Source organism: Zeus faber, assembly GCF_960531495.2.
Source record: "Zeus faber genome assembly, chromosome: 18".
Classification (NCBI taxonomy): Eukaryota; Metazoa; Chordata; class Actinopteri; order Zeiformes; family Zeidae; genus Zeus; species Zeus faber.
Window position 1 is genome coordinate 11,852,348 of NC_137210.1, and position 27,864 is coordinate 11,880,211.

Here is a 27,864-nt window from a genome sequence, read left to right on the forward strand (position 1 = left end):
TAGGGTGGTGGGGTGGGGGGAGAAAGGCATCGTGAGGTTTTATTGAAGAGACGATGCTCTTTGCTGTGTCGGCCTCAAGTTTACAGGACAGAAAGACTTCCAAAAAACATTTCCATCAACCTCACCGTTTCCTCTCTGATTACAGGGCAACACTGAGAGCACCACAAGTAGAACACAAGATCAGTGAGGACCCTTCGCCAACCCGCAGCACACAATTACACCAGACCTGTGAAAGGATACAATAATGACATGACCAGAGTGTCAGATTTTCAGAAACAGACAGACGACAAAAGGCTCGAGGTTTTGGCACCAATTAATCATCTCCAAGAAGAAAACATGTAATGTTTAATATCGCGCAATAAAGATTAAGCTCTCACGTTAGCGATTGATGACACCCATCCCCAAAACGGTCAACCATTTACTGGCAGGGAATTAGTTCATCACAAGCACAAATACTTTTTCTGTTTTAGAAACACATGATTTCAAGTGCGTCCCTCCATCCTCCTCTGCAAAAAAAAAATTTTTTAAAAAAGGAAAAAAAAAAACCCCAAAACGATTCTCTCCGTCCTTGTCAACAGGACGTATAATATAAAAGTCATTATAAAGAATGTAGTACATCAAAACATTTGTATTGAAGGTTTTTCTTTGTTTTTTTCCCACATCTTTGGTTACTCAGCAGACGTAAGCGACGACCAAACCCTCTTAATACCACACACACGCAGGTAAAAGGAGCAAAAAAACTGTAGAACTGTATTCTACCAGGGGCTCCCAAAACATTTTTTTTTTTTTTTTTGCAACATTTCCTTTCATATGCCATAGAAACAAACATTTTGGAAAGGTGAAACAAATGGCAAATGTCACCTTCGTTATCTACAGAACACATTGAACGGTGAAGGGCACCGTCTGGTTCTCGTTGTACTTTCTGGTGCCGGTGAACGTAGACAAGTTGTCTAGGTCCAAGTACAAGTACAAGCAAATAAAACCAGTGTCGATGGGCGGAACACTTTGTCTGCTCGGACTTGAGCTCAGGCTGAAAGACCATTCGCGGTGGGAAGAGGAGCCGGCAGAACACTCTTATTTCCGTGCAGACACTTGGGGACGGCAGGCGGCGTGTAGAAAAAGGCGGAGCTGAGACGGGATCAGTTTCTCTTCCAGCCCGAACCCTCGGAGATGGTGAGTCAGTCCCTGCGGTGACCGAGTCCCAGATCAAACAAAAACAACTGGAGAGACTGGGGAGACACCAACAGAACTAATTTGAACTGTCTGTCCATCAGCTCAACCGGTTCAGCGTCTGCCTGTGTGTGTGTGTGTATATATATATTACCCAGTGGGTTTACAGTGCTAACACAATGTTCTGTACTCAGAAGACACTGGCAGCAGTCTTAATGTTCTTCTCATTTCCGGTGATTTCTCTCTCTCTCCCTCCCTCCCTCACTCTCTACTCCCCAAACACTCACTCACACCTCTCGCTGCACGGGGAAGGAAACCGTGTGACCAACACCCAACTAACACACATGCATCTGTTGTGTCCAATTCTTTAGCGAGATCTCATAAGTACTGTCAGTATTTATATCAGCCATTAAGAGGAGCCCTGGGTTGATGACAGTGAGGATAGTGTTGATGAGATAAAACTTTCTTCCCTTGAACAACGGATAAGAAAAGAAGAAAACCTCAAATAAAGCTTTAGGATAGAACCATGTGACCTAGCGTTCTATCAGGTCCTTTGTTGCCCTTCTCGGTTGCCTGCAGCCCCCGCGGTTCTTCCCTCGGGGTGCCCCCCACCCCGGTCAGTCACACCACCACGCATCAGATGGAGGGCTTTTTTCGTTTTTTTTTTTTTCCCCCCCTTGGGATGAGCTGTGAGAACTAGAGGCAAATATCTGGTTCTCTCACCCAAATACAGCTTAAGACATCCCTTGGCTAGGGAGTGGCTGTGAGGGGCCGCGCAAGGAAAGTGCGTCCCGCCCCGACGCCAACAGATTGGAGCCTGACGTGGCAGTGCAGTGGAGTTGGAGGCCTCCACACAACACCACGCAAGCACATTACATTCTCATCGTGAGTAGAACGACGAGACAAACAGGAAATTACAAAGCACAGCGAGGCCTGTTGCTTTTTTTTTTTTTTTTTTTTTGTTGTTACAATCACATCAACACTTCTTTGGACACAATCGGTTCCTGAATATTTCGGAGGGTTGTAGCGGCAAGAAGTTTCCCCCGGAGGCTCTGTTGTCCTCTCCAGCTCCCCCAGCGCTCGGAGAAGGTTAGATCGGTTGTTAATGTGTCTCCGCGCCGCTTAGGGAGGATGGCGGAGGGAGACGTTTCTCATTTGCAGCACACCGACAAAGACGGCAGTGATTAATGTTTTTCTATCTAGATCTAACCTTCTAACTGGCAGTGAAAGCGATGAGACCACGCTCTGCTTGTGCGGACCGCTGGAGAAGTCTATGGTTAGAAGCACTTCATCAGTGTTTGAGTTGTTTTGAAGAAAAAAAATATATATATATTTTTTAGCTGACAAATGAAATTCAGATTTGTTTGTCTGAAGGTCCAGACGTTACCACACACACACTTCCACGGGTGCATGTCTCTTAGTGATGCCGGCCTTTGTTCGGGGCACTCATTGTCTGTGTGCGTGCCCTTTCGGAGTGGCCCGGCCCGGCCCTCTGGTCGCCATCAGGGCTTCTTGGCCGCGGGCTTGGCTTTCCCGTTGGGTCCCGTTTTGATCTGGGTCATCTCCACATCTGCCAGGGCATCGGGCGGAAGGCACGAGCGCATGCGTTCGATGGTCTTCTGGCACGACGCCCTCTCTTGCTCCAGAGAGCGAATTGCATGCTTCATCTTGCTCTCCCGAGACAGGAAGCTCTCCACACTGGTTTCCAGCGTCTGGATCTTCTGTCGGGCCGCCTAGAGTGCAAAGGACGTACGGCGTCACCACGGGGCATGATACAAAGCTATCTCTCTGGGGGGCTCAGCAACACACACGCACACGTGCACACGCACACACGCACGTTACATTGCCAATATGTTGTTTCTGTCGTTTAAAAGGCAAGTGTTTCATTCTTTATAAACATAACAGTATCAATCACACTTTGTGAAGACAGTCTGCAGTAAGTTTTACTGTTCTACAGTCCTCCATAGCACTAAGCCTAAGAGTGGAGAGACAAAAACACTTCATTCCTTTGTCTGGCTGTTCATGTTTTCACCTATGCTTTAGTGCCACCTACGGGTGGCCTAACACGTTACGCTGAAAAAAGTAAATATCTAGGGGAGATTGGAAAAGGGGATGAGCCAGTGTAAACAACATGGCTACATTTTACTAACTACTATCCTACTAAATTTTAACTAAACTAGAGAATTTTAAAGGAGGATAAAAATATTTTCACGCCAACTGACATCCAGTCCAAATCCTCCCTAACACCAACGTCAAAACACACAGGCTACAACAAGGCAATAGAAATATATCAGTCATCTTACTAAATCTTACACTGGTGGATTGGGCAATATCCACAATACCACACAGAGCCATATCAAATTTCTGGATTTCTTGCTTTTTGACAAAATAGAATCGTGTTAGATGTCTCCAAGTGGGGAGAATATACAATAATATACCAATAATATACCTTCTAAGTCTAGGATTCAGGATCGTAAAGACACTAGAGCTTTCTTGATCTCACCTGAAGTTTCTCCAGCAGGTCCATGTTCTGTTTCTTCAGCTGGACGTTGGTCTTCTCCAGTTTGTCCAGCCGCTCCGAGTCGTCGGCCAGCGCCCCCTCGTCCACCATCTCATCCTGCAGGACGTGGTACTCCACCTGGTAGGTGTGCAGCTGCTTGGAGATGTCCATCTCCAGCACCTGAAGACACAAGGACGTAGAGAAACATTGTATGTCGTCCTAATCAGTGTAAAACTTATCGACAAGAAATATAATTCCCTTCGCACCAGAGGCTTGCGGGGGAATGCAGAGCCTTCTGAACTGTGTGCAATACGAGTAAACTCAACCTGATGTGACAAATCATTCTTTTTATTGGGTTTTTTTTTTATGGCCATGGTGGAAAACATTGCAAAGTACAATATTTCACAGAGGCACTGTAACAAAAACAAAACTATTCAAGATAATCAGGATGTCAGGACAATTTGGAACTTTACAATAGTGAAATCATAATCTTAAAGTCCCTGTGAAGTGAATTCAGTGATTTTTATCTGAACACATTATACATGTTGGAAAGTACTTGCTGAAAACATGTGAAAAGACTGAACGATGTAGTACTGTTACTCACCATTTTTGTGTTTCAGATTTTTGGACGGGGCTAAATCATGACTCGATGACCTAGAGCAGTCATACTTGGCCTGGCCACTCTCCTAACACTATACAAAGACCAGGTTGGATAGTGAAACAAGCTAAGACCAAGACTGGATTTTGGGATAAAATACTGTTTTGGTAATAAATACCTGGAGTAAAAGGCGTCTTCAGGGAGACCGTGAACTCATGCCACAGATACCCGGAACAAAAAAGAACAGTCCCTTTTGTTTGACCGCAGGGGTTTGGTTACATTAGCATTAGCTGCATGCTAGCAGGCCGAGGAGCCCCGACCTGGCCTGCAGAGGAGCCAGCAGGGGGCAATTGAGAGTGGACAGCGGACACGCCCACAGCGTTTAGGGGCAGAGGGAACTGCCTTTTTTTTTTTTTTTTTAAACAATTTTGAAACCTCATTTTATATACTTGGAGATCCCCCCAATCGTTCCACTTTGGCCTGGTGGTTAAGAACACATTTTTCTGTGGTGTGACAAATTCAGATATTAATCTTTGCTTTACCGGGACTAAATCTATTTTTTTTTTAAATTGATGTTCAAAACACTGTGTTCACCTATAAATCGTTAATCAGAAGATGGTGCCGGCAATGTCATGTTTTCAAGGACAATTTATTTGCACATAAACTAAAAACTTAATTCCCTCCTTTGTACCTTAGTGATGGTCTGTTCCATCTGTGTCTGACTGAGGTTGGGAATCGTAGTTTTTAAATAGTCCACAATGGTCTCAAAGTTGTCACATTCCATTATCTCCTCCTCATGGCTGCTGAGGAGGCAGAGGGCCACTTTAAAGATCACCTCAGTGCCCTGGATGAAGAGAAAATCTGCGAAAGGGAAATTGAAACACAACAAAAATAATCAAAATTAAGACAAATACACAGACCAAGTCTGCAAGTAATTCCTCATTATGTACCGAAGATGCGGGACACGAAACTGAGGGGGAACTGCGAGGCGAAGAGGGTGAGGAACCAGGGGGCGGCGTAGAGGCTGGGGCAGATCTCGTGCTCCTCCAGGTGACTGTACAGCCTGCGGTGGTAGTCGTGCAGCAGCCTGGAGAGCTGGTACATCTGAATCTGGAAAGAAAAGAAAAAAGGGTAATAAATGAATAAATAAATAAATAAATAAATGGAAACCTGCACACAGAGGTTTCGAGGTTTAGATAACAACTCACGCAGGTCGGAGCATGCAGCCCCGCACAGAAAAACTGGTTCTGCAAAGGGGGCTGTGACAAATGCAAATATTGTTTTAACCTCTACACTACCATTTGTAGCCTTGGGTGCCTACGCGCGGAGCTGCATAGACAGGCATTCGACAATTACTCAACAAACCGTGACTACAGCGGCAATACGTTAGGGAGAGTCTGACAGATAAAGAAAACAAACAGTGGAGAAACGCAAAAAAAGCAGAAGTACGACAAAGCTAAAAGTAGAGCTGCGAGAAGAAATGCACTTTAACTTTACCCGCTCACAGGGGGAAAACAGCCGCGGGACAGTAGCGCAGAGAGTCCTCCCTCTCCTTGTGAACTTTGGGTCGGTCTGAGAAAGAGCACGATCGACGCACGGACCGCCGAGGAGGGGAGACGGTTGGCTGAACACTTCCCTGATGTAGATTAAATATTACCACGCCTGCTGCAGCAAGGTGAGGTCAGCACAGAACGACTGGCGCTAACAGAGCGAGCGCCTGTGGTTTGAACAGGGGGTGGGGATGCCTGCGTGTTGTAGTTGGCCAACCCACCAAGAGGAGAGACCGACACGCTGCTACTGTTGATCCCTCTCTGTTTTAAATCGGTTCTACTTATATTGCATGATTTTCAAGTAAGAGGTAAAAAAAAAAATGAACATTAACGGTGCACTCATGGAGTTCATTTTGGTTGATGCAAGTTTCATACACTGCAGGGGAATTTGCATGGCTTACTTCCAGTTAGACGAAATTTAAGGATTTTTTGTAAAAATACTCAAAAGCTCAAATGCTTTTGACTGTGATACATACTGCTAAAGTATGACATTTCCTATGATTTTTAAGATAAGGAATTCTTCCCCATATTTGCCAGCACTTTATAAATTGCACCGGCTTGCTTTTCAGAAATTCACATTGTGCCCATCTTTATTTGACGTGACAGTGGGCAACAGAGGGAATGAGTGGATTCCTTCATCGCAGCTCGGTTTACAACCAAACCCATCGTTGATGTGACAAAAACCCATTTACCTGCAAGGACACCATGTCGGGCCTGTACTGGTGCCTAAAGCCCAGGTCGTACATGAGGAACTTGAGAATGTCGAAGGCCTGATCCTCACTCATGTGGAGCAGCAGAACTCCGGCCACAAAGCTGATTCCTTGGCAGTAGCCCACCTAAGCAACACACAAAAAACACTATTATAGAGCGACATTAAAAAAATATTCGGTGCCATACTATGCACGTGTGCGTTGTGGGAGGAGGATGCTGAGCACCTCCGTGTCCATCAGCGAGTAAGCCTTGAGGAGGTTGTAGAGGGAGAGCTGCCCTGCTCCCAGCTGGGCCGAGAAGTACTGGTGGGTTGGGAAGGTCCGGCCTGAGCAGAGAGATATAGACCAATTCCAGTTATCATATATACAGTTATCCCTAACCTGATATGATCTTTCGTCGCAAAAATCACATTAGGGTTATATTGTCAACCATCAAGGGCAGGTTACACAGGAGTAAATTATTTATTGATATTATAACTGTGGAATATATTGTTACAATAATGTAATGGAGTATTAGACCTACTCAAGCATTGTTATCCATGTCGTATTACATATTTATTCATCCTGCGCATACATACATCTATCTTTAGACGTCATTCCCACAGGCATATCGGCAATCGAACTGTCACTTTAACCCCAGCTATTTCCTTTTAACTTAATTTGTTAATGTTTTTTTATTATTATTATTATTCCATTATATTTTTTTAATGCTCTTAAAGGACCAGTGTGTAAGATTAAGTGGCATCTGGTAGAACCGACTTGGCAGAAATGGAATATAATATTCACAAGTATGTTTTAATTTATGTATAATCATATGAAAATAAGAATCGTATTTTCGTTACCTTACAATGAGCCCTTTATATCGACATAGGGAGCGGGTCCTCTTCCACGGAGGCAGCCATGTTTCTACAGTAGCCCAGAATGGACAAACCAAACACTGGCACTGACACTCCAGAGAGGGCCTTTCGCATTTTTCGCAAGTTCCCCGTAGATGCTTGGGGCATTCAGTTGGTTTGCAATCTACAATCTCAACACTAGATGCCACTAAATCTTACACACTGGTCCTTTAACGCTTGTTTTACGTGAGTAAAACGCCAGTCCTCACAACGACAAATTCATTGTATATGAAAATGTACTTAACACACTGTCTAATTAAGAGATTCTGATTCTAACATCACAATACTTGTTTATCTATCTGGGCGACTACCATTTACTACTAAACGACTGCTAAGTTTGAAGTTGGGAGTAAGAGCGCGTTCCCACCGAGGTCCACCAGGATGGCGTGCTGCTGGCTGGTGAGCTGCTTCAGCAGGTCTTGGTAGGGGGTGTCGGGGGCCTGCTGCCGTGAGGGGAGCCGGTGGCGCAGCCGGTGTTGATGGGAGAGGAGGAGCCACACCTCCCCGCGCCGGCTCTTAGGAACTCCTGGACACAGATGGTAAAGAGAAAACCAGCGTGATCCTCCGAAAACACGAACGCCCCCGCATGGGAAAGAACCGAAGCAGTGCGCACACGGGCCTGACCTTGGCAGAGCGCAGCGTTCATCTCCTCCTTGTCTTGAGGGACCGTGGTTCGACCCGGGGCGCTCAGCTTCCTCTCCCACAACGCCTGCACGTCCTTGGAGCACAGCCCAACCTCCTCGTAGTCCAGCTTCATCTTACGGATATGTAGCTCATCGCGGCTCGCTGAGAGACATGGGAAGAACCATCAGACTTTCAGTCCAGTGTCACTTTGTCAGCAGGTTTGAACAGTTATTTTCTAGACGAGGAACTTGCTCTGTGGCAGTAAGTCCGGTTCATAGCGAAAAGGAAATAACAGAATGCAGGAAGGAAGGATTGAGGAACAGAAATGTGCGCTTGCTTATATCTTTGTTTACAAAACTGAATGAAACCGATTGAAAGAGGCCCGACGAGAGAGAGCAAGAGGTCACCATAATTACCATCCTTCTCATCTTACACCGACAGTTCCCATAACAACTCCAACCCATAGACAAGAGCTGCAATAACCCTTAAAATAAGCAGACTAATAATACAGCTGAGGTCTGCGTTACTTCCAGTTCAAGGCAAGAAGGGGGTCAAAGGAAGAGGTTCACAAGACAAAAGGATGACAAAAGGCCAGAAAATATGGCTGACCCTCACCATGCAAACACAAAGAGCTTGATTTGAATAAGCGTGGCCTGTTTAATAACCAACACGGCTGGGTTTCCGTTATCCCGGTTTATGACAATCTGTTGAAGTCCACCATATTTAAATCTCTCCGGTCATAATGTCCAGTGAAATTAATTGCCTCTAAGCACAATTTGAATTAGTTCTCGGCGATAGAACGATAATTATTGCGATATTTTTTTCCTCAATGTCGAAAATAAAATAGGCTCGATCATCTCGATAAAAGTCTTTCGCAGATTGGTTCATTTATAGAAGCGTTAGGTAAGTGGCAACGGAACGATATCAATTTGGACGCTCTCAAGCGACCTTTCACCTCTAACCAATTAGGTTTGTTGATATAGAAAGAAGCCCCGCCCCCTTCCTGGTGGGCAGGTGCACTTGTAAACACACCGGCAGCGAATACAGAGCGGCAGCATCCAAAATTAACAACTCTGAGAAGGGGAAAGATGATGTATCATTGACAACGGGGCCATATACGTACGTCCATAGTTGCTGTTTTTTGGGATATTTAAGATCGACCCAAAGCAGACAGAAAATATTCAATGTGTAAAATATGTCGACGAGACATGCCGACGAAGACGGGCAACACCACAAACCTTATTATTTAGATTAAGGCCTACTTGCCAAATTTAATTTGATTTCTTCTAAATTTTATTTAAATGAAATATTAATTAAAGCACCTGCACTTGTTACTTCTTGTTCACTTCTTACTTACAAATTACAACTGGCCTACATGTCATTTTTTGTTTCATTTTAAGTTTTTATTCTATTTTGTTTTATCTGAGAAAAAGCCTAGAGTGAACGGAATGTGAGAATATGTAGGCCTAAGGCTGATGGAAATTCTTTGTTTTTACATGTTGCCCCGACGAACGTAGGCTAGCGTAATATTTATTTATTTTTAAAATAGCATTATGCATGCAATGTTATTGACGGGACTTATTTTAGTTGGAATATAATGTATAAGCAAAAGTGGCCTAATGTTAAATATATAAAATATTATAAATCTACAAGCCTTGATGCCTACCCGCCTATTTATTATTTTTAAGCTCAAAAACCACGGATAATATTTGACCACAATTTCTCCCATTAGTCCGGGACATTGAAATCTTCCAGGACACGTGGACCGCCACCAATATTTTTTTAACGGAAACCCTGCAACACGGACATGCAAAACATTTCCCTTTGCCCAAGCAGTGTCTTTGCTTACCTTCTATTTAAAACGTTTATTCACAGTTAGGTCCTCAGACCAGCATGGATGTCATAGTAAACAAACAAAAAGGGAGAACTGTTGTTGGTGTTGAGGAAAACACAGTAGGATCTTGACCAATAGAGAGCAATATTATGCACAGTTCTGTTGTTATGTTTTATAAAAAACCAAAAGAACGTTAATATTGTTAATGCATTTTAAAAATGGAATATTAAAAGGAATCACTTCCATGCACTTTAGCCTACTGAAGCAGAGTTCGTGTTTATGTGATGGTGTGATGGTGTGTGTGTGTGTGTGTGTGTGTGTGTGTGTGTGTGTGTGTGTGTGTGTGTGTGTGTGTGTGTGTGTGTGTGTGTGTCTGAGCCTCTGTCTATATATAGCAGTGTTTTACGATCCAAAACAGAGAGGCTAAACTGCTGCCGACTATAAATGGAAGGCAGAAATGACAGCTTAACGCGTTGCTACTTTGAGGCTTTCCATTTCCATTCTTTAAGGAGGGAGTATCCATATTTTGGGTGCTGTGGCGTTCAGTGGGGAGTGACTCCTCATGAAACAGCATTTGGGGAGTTTCTATTACCATTTGTATTCACCCACTGGTGAAGGGGCAGCTTGAGACAGACAACAATGGCAGCCAATGTGTGCATTTTCCAGTCGTTTCATTTTCCAAAGAACAGTCCTGGATTCAGATTCAGCCTAAATCTCAAACGTGTTCAGCGGTGGCTGTCACTGACCTTCCAGCCTCTGGTTCTCCTTCTCCATGCGCAGCAGCAGGATCTGCTGGTGGATGGCGGTCTTCCACAAGGCACGATAGTCAGCCTTGGTCTTTTTGGGACGCTCGCTGGCCTGGGGGTCACGGCCTGATGGGTCCTGACTGGGGTCCGAGGCCCTGGGAGACAGGGGCAGCAGCTCCCTGGCTTCACAGTGGTCTGAAACCAAGCAGCCATAATTCATCAATTCACAGCACTTATTTGGCGTTATAAGTAAAGCAGTTTAAAGAATGATTACAATTCTCTGTTTTGGCTCTCGAAGATAAATGTGTGCTTATTGTGGGGAGGGAGAAAGACCTTTGCATTCAAGTGTTTTGAGTGTTCATCGAAGCCACCTGCATTAGTGATGATTCGTGTTAGCTTTTGATTGTTTTGACATTTGAGAGTACTACAGAAGAAAGTCTTACTCACACAATTCATCCTAAATGCTAATCCTAAAAGCCATCTTTAAGGATATTTATGTATCCAAAAATCCTCAAAGGGGGTTTTCTTTCATTGTTGCTTTAACCCACATCATTTAAGAAAGTATTGAGAAATCCATACAAATAAAATGTATTACTAGCATGACGTTTAACTTCACTCAGCTAAGAGATCCCAAGAGGTAGATATAAGACAACAACAATGTGCTTTTGCTTAACAAAAAGTCAAAATTCGGCATGGAAATACAGTGGAACCTCGACTTACGACTGCATCTACTTACGACTAATCCAAGATACGAGTAGCGATAGTCGCGAAAGCTTGTATCGATTTGTATACGGGTATACTTGTATACGACTGTGGAAATTGCAGTTGGTGCGTTGGCAAAATACCTGTATTTTGTTTATTTTCACCCTTCATGATTTCATAATTCATATGGGAAAAATAGCTTCGACATACGACTGTTTTAAAATACGACCGTTCTTATAGAACGAATTACAGTCGTAAGTCGAGGTACCACTGTACAAGTGAAAACAATTCCCACTCCGACTTGTGCTTATCTGGCACATTTTTGCTCATTCAGATAATCAAAGACATTCATCTTTCAGTGTACTGTGACGCATGCTAGAGACAAAGATAAAGCGATTTCATAGCTGGGATCCATACAGCCATAGTGTCTTGGACTATTTTCTACATTGTTGTCGATTGTTCCAAGCCGAATGAGGTGTAGTGGGGTGCAGAGACAGACCTGGGTGCTGCATGGATGCGGGAGTCTTGTTCATGGGCGAGGCCACCCTGAGGAAGATCTTCTGCCTCCAGGAGACCCTGCGGGGTGTCGGAGGAAGACCCCCTCCGCCTACAGAGTCACTGCTGCACCCGGATAGAGTCCTTTTTCGGCCCTCCCCATTACTGAGAGAGAGGAGAGTACGATAAGAGCCTTCGGGTGTTATCTTACACTATCGGTCTTGCAGCATCTTTGCAAAAAGGATTCACACACCTGCAAAAATGCACAAGCGCATACACCCCCACCCTCACCCCCACACACTCAACAGACTGGATGGTGGAAACATTATACAAGTTTCTTATCCACAATAATATCTTAATCTTTTGAATTGGCCAAGCCAGAAAACTCAAGACAGGCATAAATGAAATGACTACAGAGACTGACAACACAAACATTCCATTGTTAATGAAGCAAGGGGTAGGGTTTGCATTTTAAAATGAGTTGTATCACACAATGACAAAACAAGTAGCAAAGGTCCAACAGAGAATCCTGTTGCTTACATACAGTCCCATTATTAATAGCACCAGGAGACAGCAGATGATGTGTAGCGCTATAATACAGCATGTCAAAATAAATACATCTTTTGTGACAGAACCGTGAAGTTAATTTGCAATTTTCACCTCTCATTAAAAAGACATAAAACATTTAAAGATAATCCTATAATGTCATGGGGTGAGGCATGGATGTAACCTGTCAGCATTCAGAGCCTGATCATGTGAATACGGGTGAATAACAGGAAGTCAACTCTGAGGGGCCAGGGCCGCCGGGACCTCACAGCTGATATTAAGACTCTGTCGTTTCAACTGTAATGTAAAGTGATGAAGAATGAAGCATAATTTGTGAAAATGTATGCATTTTTGGATATAGCCATCAGAAAGATTATAGATAAATAATTAAGATTCTTTTTGTGGTTATGTTTAGGTGAAGAGTCTTTTACAAAAGGAAGTTTCATCAGTTTGAGAAAAAAAAAAAGTTGCTCACATGATACTCTCAACAGGTCACATGTTTTTGTTTTTTTGATTGATACAGTATATTGTGAATTTTATGAAACTTTGATCCAATAGATCAAGAGGATAGGAAGTATTCTGCAATTCATAACACTACTGGAAAACATGATTTAACCTGGCCACTGTTTGCAAAGAACTGTGAGGCATCATCGCCAATCTCATTCAACAGCACCATCTCATTCAATCACTGAAATCAGTGCAGATCTATGAATGCATTTCATGCTGATCACATCAAGTGCTGATCTCAGTGCAGAAATGTAGGAGTGTGATTCCTTCATGATAATGAATAATAATGTCCACTGTAGTTTTATCAACAAAATACATAATGCGGTTAATTCATGCTAAAAAGCCAGTGTAATTGTATACATGCAAAGAAGCAAATGAAGCGAGAGACTGCGTGAATCAGCGTCCCCTCCTACTTCACAGGAAAACAGGACTTCAGAGTTGCAGAAACAAGAGGGGAGAAAAAAAAAAAAAAAAAAAAAAAAAAAAAAGCTTGAGTACTTTCATTTTCTTTAAGAAAAATATGAGATGCATAGATCAGGGCCGAAAAAGCTGGATGTTAACAAGTATGGCTGCCAGCAACGCCGCACCCCCCCGGGACCTCCTGCTGTGACTTTTCGAACACATGATTTACAAGGGGTTACCCCCCTCACCTCTTGAAGGTCCCACCGTCCGCCAGTGAGCCGAGGGAGCCCAGTGAGCCCTGGTAAAAGCTTTTCAGGAAAGTGGGAGCGTAGAAGGAGGAAGGGAGGCTGAAGGAGGAGTCGCTCTCGGAGACGCTGCGCGTTCTCGAGACGACCGCGAGGGGACTGGGTGTGCCACAAAAAAAAAAAAAAAAAAAAAAACAACAAAAAAAGAAAAATAGAACACCACGAATAGCCCTCAAATAAAAAGACAAGCATGTCACTTATGAGGATACGGCATTGAGCGGTGACAGGAAAATGTGTTATGCTACTGTTGAGGGACAGCGAGGGTGGTGCTGTGCAAATTTTCCGGAGTTTAGAACTGATGCGAATAGATTACATTGTTTGCAAAGGTCAAAGGTCAACAAATCAGGTAATTTTGTATTTTCCAGTTTGTGTCATTGACAGTGTGGATTTTATGTGATGCCATAGAATAATACTCTGTAATAATTTAGTAAATTAGTAATAATGTAGTAATCATTTCTACCGACTCATCCACTGTTATCAATGCCTGTATTATTCTATGTGTCATTGTGCAAAGAATATTTATCTATACTTATGGTTCACACCCTCAGCCACTTAGTCCCAGCTATTGCCTTTTAACTTAACTTATACTGTGCATAGAATAGCATTTTGTTCATACTGAATTTTTGGCTTTTTGTTTTTGTCTATTTTTGCATATTTGGTTATGTTTTTGTCAGACTATTAAGCACTTTTTGTGCAAAGTTTCCGTACAACAATGTATCAACCATTACCACAATAGATTCCTTGTATATGAAAATGTACTTGGCCGAATAAATACAACAGAACTATATCCCAAACATTCCAGTGCGATTTCCATCCTGCATAGAACGTGTGCTTCCCCAGAGGTAACCATGTAACCCTGTTTACTAGATCACCGGTATCTCAAAGAAGAAAGCGGTTTGGCAGGTCAGTCCAGTTACCTATTCGGAGCTCGGAGTTCGGAGTTGACAGACTGCTGTCTGCGGAGCGGGGGATGCCTGCCCTGGGCGGCTGGCTGGCCCTCGAAGGAGATCCGTTTCTTCACCGGGAGGTGGCTGAAGGTGTGGGCGCGCCGGCGGAACTGCACGCCGGCTCCCGGGTCGTCATCATCATCCTGGAAACACGGCGGGGATCCCGGAGGAGAGGGACCCGGCGATTCCTCGTCTTGCTGAGCGCAGCAAGGGGGTTTAAAGGTTCACGTTAGCATTGTTTATGATGAGTATATATACAGAATATATACATACATACATACATACATACATATACAAGGTCGGCACTTACCAAGCCAGTGTGCTCCACAAGTTCCAACCCAACTCCAGGCAGCCCTCGTGGCCTTAGCACTAGCTTGTACTTCACCGTACAACTCCCACATCTATTGTATTCTAATTGCCAAAGTCCTGTGACTCCTAGAATCACACACTATTGGTGGGGTGGCCATGGATGGCTCAGATCCCAAAGCAAACCCTCCCATCTCCTTCTCTCGCTATCCAGGAGAGGCCCCTCTCAGCCCCTCCACTTCTGACTCACCAGAAGTGGAAGAGGTTTGATGATTGTACAGGAAGCAGACGGTTAGAAATCCTCACCACCCTCTTCATTCTACTATAGTTGACTGACGTTGTTAATCACAGAACACATCACCCAACTTGCATGATAAGCTGTGCTGTTCTTCCTATCGTACATTGCAGGGCAGGACCAGTCGTTCTGATTGGGACACTTCAAGTCACGTGAAAAGTGGGTGCCAGCCTTTCTCGAGTCCTAGGCTTTTTCTTTTTTAGGTTTTGCTTTTACACAGAGCTCTGAGGAGGAGGAAGCCGATTGAGGCCTGGCTCAGCAGACGCAGGACTGGAACATCCTGACTTTGTTTCCTGCTCCTCCTGGGATCTGCATGCTGACAAAAAACAACAACCCTGCTGCCATGGACTCAGGATCGCAAGGGGAACGGTGAACAGTCAAATGCCATTGCCAGGACAAAATATTGAAGTAAAACTAACAGGGAAGTCTGGGGACTTGAATCCAGAGAAGGAGAAGTCAAACATGTGAAGCTCTGTGTGTCATTTATAGATCCTCCTGATATCCATTTCTGTTTGACTTCTTCATTCGGTAAGATCCATCCTAACATAACATAAGAAAAGATTTGTTGTAAATGGCCACGGGTGTCGGCCTCCATCAGTCGTAGCAGGTGCAGGTAGAGGTGGGGCAGCTTCACCACTGGAGGAGGCCATCGCTGCTCTGGTTGTGTCTCTCTGGGACAAGCCTGTGCTTGTTCAGTAGCAAAAAGTCAACTGAACACTGGCAGGGTTGCCAGGTCTCCGTGACACACCCAGCCATCCCCCAACCCACGGACAAAAAACCCCCCCCCCCAAAAAAAAAAAAAAAAAAAAACCCGCTTCAACACTTAAAAAGCAGCCCAATTCCACAGGAAAACCGCGGATGTGGCAACCCTGAACACGGCTTGGGAGTGTTTGTTTACACTCAGCTTGCTGGCTGATATAAGCCTTGATCTGCTAACATTAACTTTGTGATAACTGGCTTCACTAACATCATTGGCTCACAGTCCTCCGACTTTATTTTGTAGCGAGTAACAAAGTTGTTCAGGAGAATGTATTGACGGAAAAGTCGACAGAAATATAAAAACTCAAGTAAAGTACCGATACTCCCAGGAAATACAGTAACAAAGTGTTTCTACTTATTTCTACTTATTGTTACTTTACACCACTGCTCATTAATACCAGGGCTGGGGGCTCCATAACACATCCTACTAACATTCTGCCCCGTAGTGACGGAGTGGAGCCCTTTTTCCATCTGACAAGCCCAAATGATTAACTGACGGCTCCTCAAACACACTTCCACCTGCAACCCAAAGACAAACTGCAGAAATAACGCAGAAGATGATTTTCAGACTCCTACACCTAGTACTTACTAGCCAGAATGGATGGATATATAAGCTCCATAACTTTGAAGGCGAGAAAGTAAATTGACAAGCACCCTGAGGAGAGGACTGGAATACTGTATATTCTCACTCTACAGACATTGGATCCAAAGTGAGAATTCCCAGAGGCCCCGGAGTACAGCTCTGGGAATTCTCCGTCTCTCAGCTTCCCACCCCCACCCCCACCCTCACACACACACACACACACACACACACACACACACACACACACACACACACACACACACACACACACACACACTTACTCTGTCAAAACTGCCAATGCTCCCCATGCTTCCCAAGCGGCCTCGCATCCGACTGGCACCCTGGTGAAATAACCGGTCACATAACATTACACAGGTCCATAGAGCAACGGGTTAGCAACACGGCTACAGGGGCTAATTTGATTCATTTTTTTCCAATTATTTCACTTATCACTGTTTACAGTTTGATTATTTAAAATGTTTACAAAGTCTCAAATCTGAGACAATGACAGATGGTATCATAGGTCTCAGACTGCCCGGATACTTAAACGAAGGAATTATTTGCTCGTCCCCGAGCAGATACGGGTCAATCCAAATTCCTCGGATGACAGTGACATAGAAACTGATACAAGGAGGCAGAGAGACACAGAGGGCGGTTCACAAGATAACTGCTATGTGAGACTAGGAACAAGAATTAAAATGGAAAAGACTGAAGCAAAGGAGAGGGGGGGGTTGCAGAGATAAGAGAAACAAATCAAAATTTGAAGGCAGGAGTATAAAAAAAAAAGGCAAAAGATATGAGCGGCCTCAGTCCTACCCGTGCGAATATGTTCTCCAGGGAGCTGGTGAGGGAAGTGCGGGCTTTATTCTTCAAGACATCAAGCTTGAATCGACCGCCGGTGGCTGCACCGTCTCCCGCTGCGCTGTTCGGTGCGTTCTGTCACAAAAAGAACAGAAAAAGATTGTGAAAAGAGGACAGAAGTGAAGCCACCGCGGCCCTGGTGACGCAAATAGCTGTGTCTGCACGTCGGCTCTAGATTATGTACACGGATTTACAAAAGATAAATATTTTCTTTGAGAAGTCACATGGTCTGGACCTTGGGAGTTACAGGGGATGAGGGGACAAAGACAAGGAAGGAAAGAAGAGAAGGGTGATAGTAATGGTAGCGTCAGTAAGACGGTGGGAGGGAATAAAGAGCTTTGATTATCAGATTCAGTGGACCTCTTGCCTTGTGAACGGTAATGTGATGTTGGCCACTGAGTTACCTGAGGAGCCTCGCCGATGTGGAGGTGGGACTTCTGTTTGGTTCCACACAACTGTCTCAGGTGGAGAATCACCAGCTCATTCTCCTCCTGGTCTGACGCGGGCTTCATTTTCTTTCATTTTTAGGACGGGCACAGACACATTGACTTCATAAGGTCAGGCTGGAAAAGTATCAACTGCTTCTAGTGATAAATCACCAATGACAGTTTATCCCTCACCAAGGAACGTTTTTTCCCCCCCTCTACGACAGAGTTAATCCTTACCTGAACCCACTCGAAAATATCCACCTGCTCATTGTCAGAAAGCTGGGAGAGATATTTCTGGATGACAAGCTTGGCCCTGGGTGGATAGAGACCTAAAAACACATTAAAAGAAAACCATAATACGTAGAGTATTAGCCGGCTTCGACTCCCACAGAGAACAGAGTCCGCGTTCAATTATTCATGAATCGAGGAAGAGAGCTCGGCGTGTCCCGGGGAGTCGGCGCTCAGATTGGCTCACCCTCGATCCTCTCGCAGAGCTTGTGAAGGTCGTGCATGGGGCAGGCTTCACACAGCTGGATCTGAGTCTTGCTGCTCTGCAGAGTGGCCGCCGTGCTGAACGCCTGCTTCAGGGTCAGCATCACCTCGTCCACCTGAGACGCACGCACATGGGTATAAATAGAACAGCTTCTGGTGACTGGAAATGACAGCTTTAAGTCAAAAGTAAGACACTGCTGTTTCTTTACTTACCAGAGACTCGCTGGCACACTGGAAGACATAGCAGAAGTATTGACTGGGTCCCGTCTCTGCAGGATCCCGACAGATGAATCCAAAATGGTCGGTCTGCTTTATGCCCTGTATCAGTCCCAGAAAACGGAATGAACAACAGATTAGTTATAGACTGCTGAGTGATTCGACAGTTCCTTCAAGGCTCCTTTAAAACGTTTAATGTATTGTAGATATGCAAGAAAGCAAAAAAGACAAGACATTCGATTCAAGGCTATGATTGAATCAAGTCTATTTCAGAAGGAAGTGTTATGGCATTTCACTTGTCTTAGGTGCATGAATCCATGATTGGGATGTGCATAAAGGATTAACAATCATGGTCAGAACTGACGTCACCCTTGTGAGGGAAGGTCCATTCAACGACCGTAACGGAGACAGAGGGAAAGGGAGGGACAACGACAGGAAACCAAACAAAATAAAAATGGACAAACTAACCTGAGAGCAGGATGAGATATCTTTGAAATTCTTCTCCAGCACCACCGTTTTACTGTCTGGACTGATGAGGTTTACCTCAAAACGCCCAACCTGTGGATAAGCAGAACAGGAAGAGCAAATAGACAAACGGCCGATAAGGAATCTGACCTTGATGCATTTATAGAAGACGTAGATATAGAGGGACAGAATTGCCAAAGCCTAATGATATGGTTTCTCCTAACAAAAGCAAAGTGATGTTTTCCGACCCATTGGATGGAATACACACACACACACACACATGTTGTTCAAACGCAACATCAAGGTCAATGGTTTGTGAAAATGATTTTTCCCCATAATTGACTGCAACACAGAGCATCATATCGAGCGCGGGGCTCTAATTTGCCATGTTGGCCCCATGAAGAATGCGTTTGGTGAGGAATGGCAGCTGGCTAACTGCAAGGCTCACATGCTACTCAGAAGGAAGTGGTGCTAGACCCTCACACGAACAGCACCACAAGCCAAATAACAACAATAACAAAAAGGGAAACCAACTCAGGGTTACTGTCCCGGCAATGTGGTGCTTACTGCCAGCCACATTCACATTAAAATGATTTGCAATAAGCCGTCACCTACCGTGGTTGCTACTGACAAGAAGCTAAATGCAGGAAGGGATTGAATAACAAACTGCAAAAAGCAGCTGAAGCTGAAGCAAGCGAGGGTGTGTTTATTCGAGCGTGACAGAAGGCAGGGTGTTTAACCTAATTATGCCTTGCCATATGTTTGGGGGAAGAAAGTATGCCAGTCCATCTGAATACGGAAAACAAAATAGATCCGCATGTAAACATAGACTGAAATTGAAAAGTTATCAGATTTAGAACCTTGTCACCTTGTCCTTTGATTTTTTTTCCCCACAAATCCTGTGTACAAATATATTCCCTTCATGAGACTGCAAGTCAATTCATGAATGGTTCCCTTGGTGCTGGCTAAGCATGTGAGTGTGCAGCCACATGTTCCATCACATGTTCCAACGAGAAGGCGTGCCGTTAGAGCTCGGCCTTCTGGGATCTCTGAGCGGTGTTTCACTTCCGGTGGAGTGACTACCCTCAGCTGCACGGTAGGAGGAGAAATGTCTGCAGGACGATTTATTTATTTTTAATTTAATTTATTTTTATTTATATACCCTTATCAGTCCCACAATGGGGAAATTCGCAATTTCTCTGCATTTACCAATCCTAGTATCTGATGTATCTAGGAGCAGTGGGCTGCCATGTATAGGCGCCCGGGGAGCAGTTAGGGGGTTAAGTGTCTTGCTCAAGGACACATCAGCATGCTACCAGGAGGAGCCTGGGAACAAACCAGCAACCTTCTGCTTACTAGACGAAGACAAGGCTCGATCCCAAACGACACCAATAAAAAGAGAATCCACATACACATGCGTGTGGCTTATTTTTCCCCTGCGTACCTGGAAGAGCATGGTGCGGTTCTTGTCGGCGTCAGAGGGCTGGACATGGTTGGGCGCGCTGGCGTGGCGGCGGCGTGTGGGAGCGATCATGGCCGCCTCGCGGGGTTTCCTCTGCAGCCCTCCTGCCAGGCTGCTGCATCGCGTGCGGAACTCCTGCTGCTCCTCGAAACCAGAGTCTTCCAGGATGCACTCAGGGACCCCCCCCCTTAGGCTGCTCTGGCTGGCGCTGCCCGACAGGACTGACGGGAAGGGTTTAAAGGATCTTTATCTAAAATGCGGCGAAATTCCATTCACAAATCCAACTTTCTCAAGTTGAATCAATAAAACCTTTTGTATAGGGCCCTTACCTCCACTTTCCATTTCATCCTCCACATACTGGCCATCTGGATCCTCCAGACTCTCATTCAGGACCGAAGAGAGGGGGTCCCCGTCTCCCCCAATGGTGAACTCTACAGGATCGCTATCTGTGGAGCCCCGCTGGCCGTTGAGAAGTCGCAGGCGCTTGCGGTCCACCTCGTGCTGGCGGAACTTATTGATGCAGTCATCGATAAGAGTGGACGGAGCCTTCTTGTGTCCAACTGTTACCTAGGATTTCGGTATTTTACAATTGGCATAGAGTCAATGGCCTTGTGTATTCACACGTGCCGTGTTGTACTGAGCTGTGGGGGGGTTTCTACCTTGCCACAGTAGAGCACTTCAAATTTCTGGGAGTTGTAGAAAGCTTCATCTGTCTCTTGTTTGGGCTTGGCGCCTTCCTTCAGCGCCGATTTGGACACCTGGCGGATGCTGCTGATCACCTCAGGAACCTTGCAAAAAGGAAACAGGTTCAAGTTCCAGAGAAGAAAATGAGCCTGCAACTGCAAGGAGGCTGTTTTCAAAAACATTGAGAGTGGTGAAACATATACAACAAAATGGATTATCAATGCCAATATCAATGTATCATCAAACCAAGCAGAAAAGCTTGGTATGTGAAGAAAACCTGGGCTTTTCGGACGAACATAATGAGGATTTCCTTTCAAGAAACTGATCTGAAAACGATCTATAGCGCATAAGAAATGGTTAAGTTAAATAAGTCGTCAAAACAGTGTGCAAACCCTTGGCGATACATTTAGCACATTAAACGAGTACAGGTGGTCAGGATTAGGAAAATATTTATGTGAACGTATAAGCAAGGGACTCAGCTGGCCGTTTTTTGAACTCCACTACTTCTGATTAAGATTTAAGGCACCCTCGGTACATGCCATAACTTAAAATAGATCAAGGCTAACGGAGCAACAAAAGATTTACGCAAATTCTCGTCAACAGGAAAGAGGTGAAATGGCAACAGATCTGGGCTCGGAGCCAGGACACACCCGGGCTCCATACCACTAAAGTCACAACAGAGTGCCGGGATAACTGAGAAACTTGAAGGTCAATTGGGTTGTTCTGCATTCATTTTTTTTCAATGTTACACAATTGGGGAAGCGCCAGATGCTGCCATCCATGCCAGAAATCATAAAGGGAAAAAGAAAAAGAGGAATTACAGCACACAAGTTAAGACAGAGTATACAAGCTCTCTTAAGTCTATTATTTGGCAATACTGGTGGTTTTGAACCTGGACAATCTGTTTGCTTGGAGATATTTTTCACCACTGTGGTTCAAGAAGAACAGCCTGACATCATCATAACAATCAATAAATCATGCAACCGGAACTTGACAGACAGAATTGGAGGGATCGCCAGTGAACATGGACTCTCTCAAAACGGGAGCAATCAAAGCCAGGGCCGGCTCAACAACTTGAGCAAACCGGCAAACCAAACAGCAGGCCCAGCACCCATCACGATCCCTGATAAGAACATTAGGCGGCCTGCTGAGCAAACACATTTTGGCTTTAGAGGGATGGAAATTATGTAACGAAAATATATCAATCTTGTCATGGGGATGTGATCAGCACAAAGCCCAACGTGGAAAACCTTATAAAAGGGGTAAATGCAGCTATTATAGGACCCATTAGAATTGATTACCACTGTTGTGAAAAAGGAAATGCTGTTCTGCAAAAAAAACACAGTTCTTGTTACTGAGAGATGGGAAAACCATCCACATGACAGAGGAAATCCAAAAAAAAAAAAATGTTTTGCCTGACCCCTGGCATGTTGCTGTGGCTACGTGAGCCATTTTAAGGTTACACTTTGAAAGTGCCAGTGCTCCCTGGGGTGGAACCAAGAAGAGCTGGATATACAGGGATCTATTGAGATAGAGAAACAAGAAGTCGTCATGAATACTCCACCGTCTCTATACGCACATAAAGATCTTCCTTGTGAAAGTATGAGTGATGGGTGGGGCTGAGACTATAGTCTATTGGCTTATTTCCATGGAATTCTTGAAAATCTTTTTAGCTTGCAGCAAACCCAAAACCTAGTTCTCCACATTAAAACACTAAGAGCAGAACCAAAATAGACCAGGCCGGTAACATGAGTAAAACGGGGACATGGCTATCTTACAAGGGTTTGTTTTCTCATTTAAAGGCATAGGGCTATAAAGAAAGATTAAGATAAGATATTTTACTTTAATGATCCCCTTGAAGGAAATTTGGTTGTTCTATAATTTTAGGCAGGGGCAACTGCCCAGGGTCACAAAATATTGTTTGCAAAAAGGTAAAGCGTTCTATTTATTCAGTCTTCCTTGTTTGTCTTGTGGAATAACTGAATGCATTTTCAAATTACATGTTATGTAAAATGTTCTCGGAACAACATCATCACCCGCTAGGAGACCTACAATTTCAGGAAAACATAAAGAACTAGTGTGGTGAAAACAAAAACACAACAAAAAAGAACTGACTGCTGTGGAACTTAAGAGTTGAAGGTAACTCAGAGGCCTTGATATCGTGCACACACATATGAGAGTCACACACACACACACACACACACACACACACACACACACACACACACACACACACACACACACACACACACACACACACACACACACACACACACACACACACACACACACACACACACACACACACACACACACACTGTCTGTCCTTGGGAAGACTGTGGTGTCTCGCACCGTCTTTCTGATTAATGAAAACATGACGCACTGACTGAGTTTAACATTTAAAAGGCCTGTTGGATTATTCATGAGCAAGATGATGCCACAGCACCATTTGATCTGATTAATTATTTGCTGTGAAACCAATATGGAGTCGGCGCAGTGGCTGCCAGGGTTCAGACAGGCACAGCGGTTTGTAACGGCGGTGCGGCGTGCGGTTTCCAGAGTGAAACAAATTATCCCACCCATATTGTTCCCTGTACTGTTTTTATCTCTAACCTGCCCTGGCTTTTAGCTTTCACAGACGATATCGGTGACACTTGCGATACAAGGCTAGTCTGCAATTATGCAGCTGGCGAGGCTTAGGAGAAAACAAACAGGAATGTCCTCTCTGAATAGGGAGGGTCCTGAGCACGCTCAGTTCTTTACTGAACTTGACACTGCTACAACAGTGCAATTTACTGTTATCAGCAGCATTATGCAAAGGAAGTCGTAGATGCGAGATTTGCACGTACAACGTGTGATTTGGCTCATGTGGACATACTTTGAGACATGGCTTATCGGTGTTTGAGTGCAAGATAAGGATTTAAACGTAGGTTGTGTGAAGCAGAGGAGTTTCCATTGTGTCAGGGAACATAGAATACCATTCAATATTGCATGTTTATTAGCGAATGTACATGCCCACCAATAACAAGAAGAAAATTAAAAAAAAAACTTCTCAAAAACCTGCCAAAGGAAAAAAAAAATACTAATAGTGAAAAATTTGACTATTGGCCTAAATAAAATGGCAGCATGCAGAAATACTGTATAACTATTTTTTGAAGCCAATCAATTGTGACCTGTCCTTTGCATTAACCCAAACTCTTTCCTGCAGGGTTTCTCACCTACAAGACAGAAAAGCCTGGAACCACGCCTTCGATACACAGTACACTAGGAATGCTTTATAAATAAAGTGCGACTTACTTGACTTTAAAGCCACGATAATAGATTCAGTCAGCTCCAAGATGAACTTGGGTTGGCTTAAATGACACCTTGTTTTTCTTCTACTGCACTGTCCCAGTGCTTTTCCACCCACTCTTGGACACTTCAGCCAAAGCGAGCAAACACGTCATGTCATAACTTAAAACAATGCCAGACAGAGGCTGCCAAGTCACCTTGAAAAACGGTGTGAGCTCAAACAACAACCCACATATTCCTCCAGCTTTCCTCGTATCCTCCAACTGTAGGGAAGTTGACACATTCCTCTCATGCGGCATCCCATTAAAGGATCCGAGCCATCTTAAAGACAAGCTGCAAGTTTGTGGTTTTAAATCACTTGACTACTTTGTTTTCATATCTGATGAGCAAGAAGAAAGTAAGTTAGCATTTGTCTCTGCCTTAAATAAGACCTATGAGTAGACTTAATGTTTCATAGGGTAAAGAAGTAAACGTTATAGCTACACCTCCAAATGTACGTCTTTTACTAAGGGGCCATATCCGAGTTCTACTTTACCGGGTCATTCAGAACTCATTCCCTGAAATTCTGAGAAACACTACTGCCTTGTCATCTCCAGAGGTCTTTACTCTTGTGCTCAACTCTTTTGGTGGAGCGCACCCATGTGACAGGCCTGACAACAGAGCTGGGAACACAGCACAGGCCCACCCTGTGGCCCGTGGGGAGCCAGAGACTCCATATCGATCGCATTCCAAGTTAAATAGGAGTTCATACAGCGCAGGCACAAAATGACCACCGTTAAATTGAGGATGTCATGGCAGGGAGGAGCCGGTGCTTTATTTGTGCCAACAGCAATGCCAGTCTGACCAAGGACATAACTGTCTCCCAGATTCTGAACCAGGTCAAAGGTTCTAACTCCAAGCAAACTCAGTCTATCAATACGCCTACTCTACTTTAACTTATGTTTATAAACTGTTCGCTCTACAGTTATGACATTGTACAATGCTAAAATAACTGAAATAAGTCAGTAAATGTGATTGAAGCGTCAATGTATAGAACAAATGAGGGTGACACATTATGGTTTACAGATGGTAGTTCATTAAGACGGCAAGTTCACCTTAATTTGACAATCTATCAAACAAAAACAGCCCATTCCGGCTGTCACTCATTGATTGCATAATCTAACAGAACTCAGTAAATCATCATCCTTTCAAGTTCGTCCCTTTCATTAACAAGTCTGCACAACTGCAAATTCGGCTTAACCTTTTGCATCAACAGGTGCAAAAAATCTGGCTTTAGGCTCTGTACAACATACAGTACCCGTCTCATTCTAAAAAAGGGAAGAAAAATAATAAAGAAATAAAAACACTGATTGTGTCCTTGGCCACCCGAATCCCTGGATCAAATGAATAATTCATTTATCATCAGTTACATTTTATATCAAAATAACAATTAAAGATCTGGTGGCTTGTTTTAACTATAACAACACAAAATTTCACTTGCATGTTACAGGCTTAAAAATAACTGTTTTAATGCACAGACCAATGGCAGGGGGGCATACGAGGTACAGTTTTCATTGGCTGAAGGAGGATTCCACATGGTCTGTCTTCCACATGTTGCTAGCTGCTGGCTACCCAACCAGTTTTTCTCGTGTGAGCACAACAATGCAGAGTGGGGCAGCGCATATGTCGGTTTTCTGACTGCTGCATGTTCTTGTGCTGGGCCAAGCGCCTCGAAAGAAAATCTGTCTCCTACTTGTTGGCTTTAGTACTCTCAGCTTTCACCAGCAGACAAACAACCTGTTCTGGCTTTGCACATACCACATGAAATATGATATGGACAGTACAAGCACACAGTGAAATCTTGAAAAAGAAACAGTTACAGTTTGCTAGGAATAACTGCAGTCAATTTCCTGGTTGACTGAGGAAAACCATATGAAAATGGTGATGCGTTGGACCAGGTTGTTCTTTATGCCTTATCCTGTCATAGATGATTCCTGTGCAATGTCAAACTATGATTTGGTTGGGATTTGATTTATGGAAAAACAAATTTAAAAAAAGAGCGGCGTCGAGAGGCCACGTCCACATTCTCCTTCCATTTACACTATACATTTAGGCTACATTCCAGTGAAGCCAGATCTTGGGACCAGCGCCCGGGACGGGTTTCCAAGAAAGAGTCTTTTTTTTTTTTTTTTTTTTTTTTTCTGCATAAGAGTAATTGCACACCAGCTTTCTGACACTTAACCCCCACCTTCCTGTAGTTTGTTTCGGTCAGTTTTTTGGTCAGTGCATCTAAATCTGATTCAATGTTGCTTTCATGTAATGACTGAGTGGTCCAGAGATGTTTGATCCTCTATAAGAAAATCATGGCAGTGGATTAACTTTGCCATTAAGGTTTGCCTGAAGTATTATCCACACTACAGCCATGGCCTCAATCCCTAATACTGTAAACAAACATGTTTTGACCATTCAGGAATCTACATTGTGTATTTTAAAGGGAGTTAGACAGAAGGCATTTTTAGCAATATTTAGTTTAGGCCTGAAACAAGATTTCAAGGGACCCAGATATAAGATTCCGATTATAATGGTGAGTGAGTGTACAGCAAAATCCTGGAAACGGCGTGGAAAAAAAAAACAATGTACAAGCACATGTACTGGTGTACAAAGTGGTCGACCAATGTTCTCAGGCTACCGTTTGGAGACCTACCTGGTTGGTAGGTCAAAACGGAGCCTGAGCCAATGGTACAAAGTGGTCCACCACCAATTGGCTGGTGGACCACTTTGCACCAAGCGGCCCATCAATGTTCTCAGGGTCTGGTTAGGATCTGGTGAACCAAGTGGCACCCCGACGTTCACCGGCTCTGTTTGGACCTACCTGGTTGGGGTCGCAGGCCTTGAAGACGTGGCAGGACATCTCAGCTTCGGGGTTGTCGGGCTGACCCTTCATCAGGTAGGCAAAGTAGGTGAGGTCATTGCTGTTGTGGATGAACCTGGAGATAAGCTGGGCCTTGTGCTCGAATATGAACACCGAGGAGTTGGTGTTGTTGGAGGGCACGCATCTGATGAACGGGGGCATGAGGACCAGCTGGACCTCCCTGGCCTGCGCGGGGCCCGGCTCGGTCTTCTCGCTCCTCCGACGGATCTCTGCCACCAGCCACGGCAGCATGGGCAGGGTGGTGCGGCGGTCCAAGGCGGACCACCCCACGTAGCACAGGCTGAACCTCCCGTCAGCCCCGGTCCTCGGCGGGCTGGGCTCCTTCTCCTCCCGGCTCCCCATTGTCGTGTGACGGGACGTATCGCTTCACAGATGAGCTGCGGGGCGGGTTAAAAGGTTAAAATGTGGAGGAGGAGAAAGCGGGTGTGCGTTTAGCGTGTATGGCCGGTTTCACACAACAAAAGCTGGTCCACACGCCATGTGCTCCTGGTGTCCAGCATGACATCGATGCGGTGCGCCCCCCGCCCCCCCCCCCCCGAACCACTTGAAAGTGTCACTAACTTCACTTTCCACTTGCTC

General features: G+C 44.5%; 1 protein-coding gene across 3 annotated transcripts; it reads right to left on the minus strand.

Annotated features, from left to right (window-relative positions):
- On the minus strand, positions 1-27,765 carry tbc1d4 (TBC1 domain family, member 4). Of its 3 annotated transcripts, none has more exons than XM_080018818.1 (23): positions 27,226-27,765; positions 21,059-21,187; positions 20,729-20,966; positions 20,382-20,620; positions 18,941-19,030; positions 18,470-18,574; positions 18,240-18,372; positions 18,002-18,093; positions 17,741-17,851; positions 17,292-17,411; positions 16,757-16,816; positions 14,503-14,729; positions 13,529-13,588; positions 11,830-11,990; positions 10,629-10,823; positions 8,049-8,210; positions 7,792-7,950; positions 6,754-6,854; positions 6,511-6,654; positions 5,219-5,378; positions 4,960-5,129; positions 3,674-3,850; positions 1-2,903 (listed from the first exon to the last, which is right to left on the minus strand). In XM_080018818.1, exons 1-23 carry the CDS (start codon positions 27,625-27,627, stop codon positions 2,673-2,675), a joined length of 3,666 nt encoding a protein of 1,221 aa, XP_079874944.1. In that variant the 5' UTR covers positions 27,628-27,765; the 3' UTR covers positions 1-2,672. The 3 variants fall into 3 exon arrangements, with proteins under 3 accessions (XP_079874944.1, XP_079874943.1, XP_079874945.1); XM_080018817.1 differs by having other exon boundaries at positions 13,529-13,684; XM_080018819.1 differs by lacking the exon at positions 13,529-13,588.
- Between the last annotated feature and the right edge of the window lie 99 nt (positions 27,766-27,864).

What these genes read in the sequence shown, in the direction of transcription:
- tbc1d4 (XM_080018817.1), bottom strand. Translation starts at nt 27,627, where the DNA reads ATGGGGAGCCGGGAGGAGAAGGAGCCCAGCCCGCCGAGGACCGGGGCT. An exon ending in GGAGAACCAGAGGCTGGAAG is followed by an intron (nt 8,211 to 10,628) that starts GTCAGTGACAGC and finishes CATGTCTCTCAG; the next exon opens with CGAGCCGCGATGAGCTACAT. An exon ending in GAACGCTGCGCTCTGCCAAG is followed by an intron (nt 7,951 to 8,048) that starts GTCAGGCCCGTG and finishes ATCTGTGTCCAG; the next exon opens with GAGTTCCTAAGAGCCGGCGC.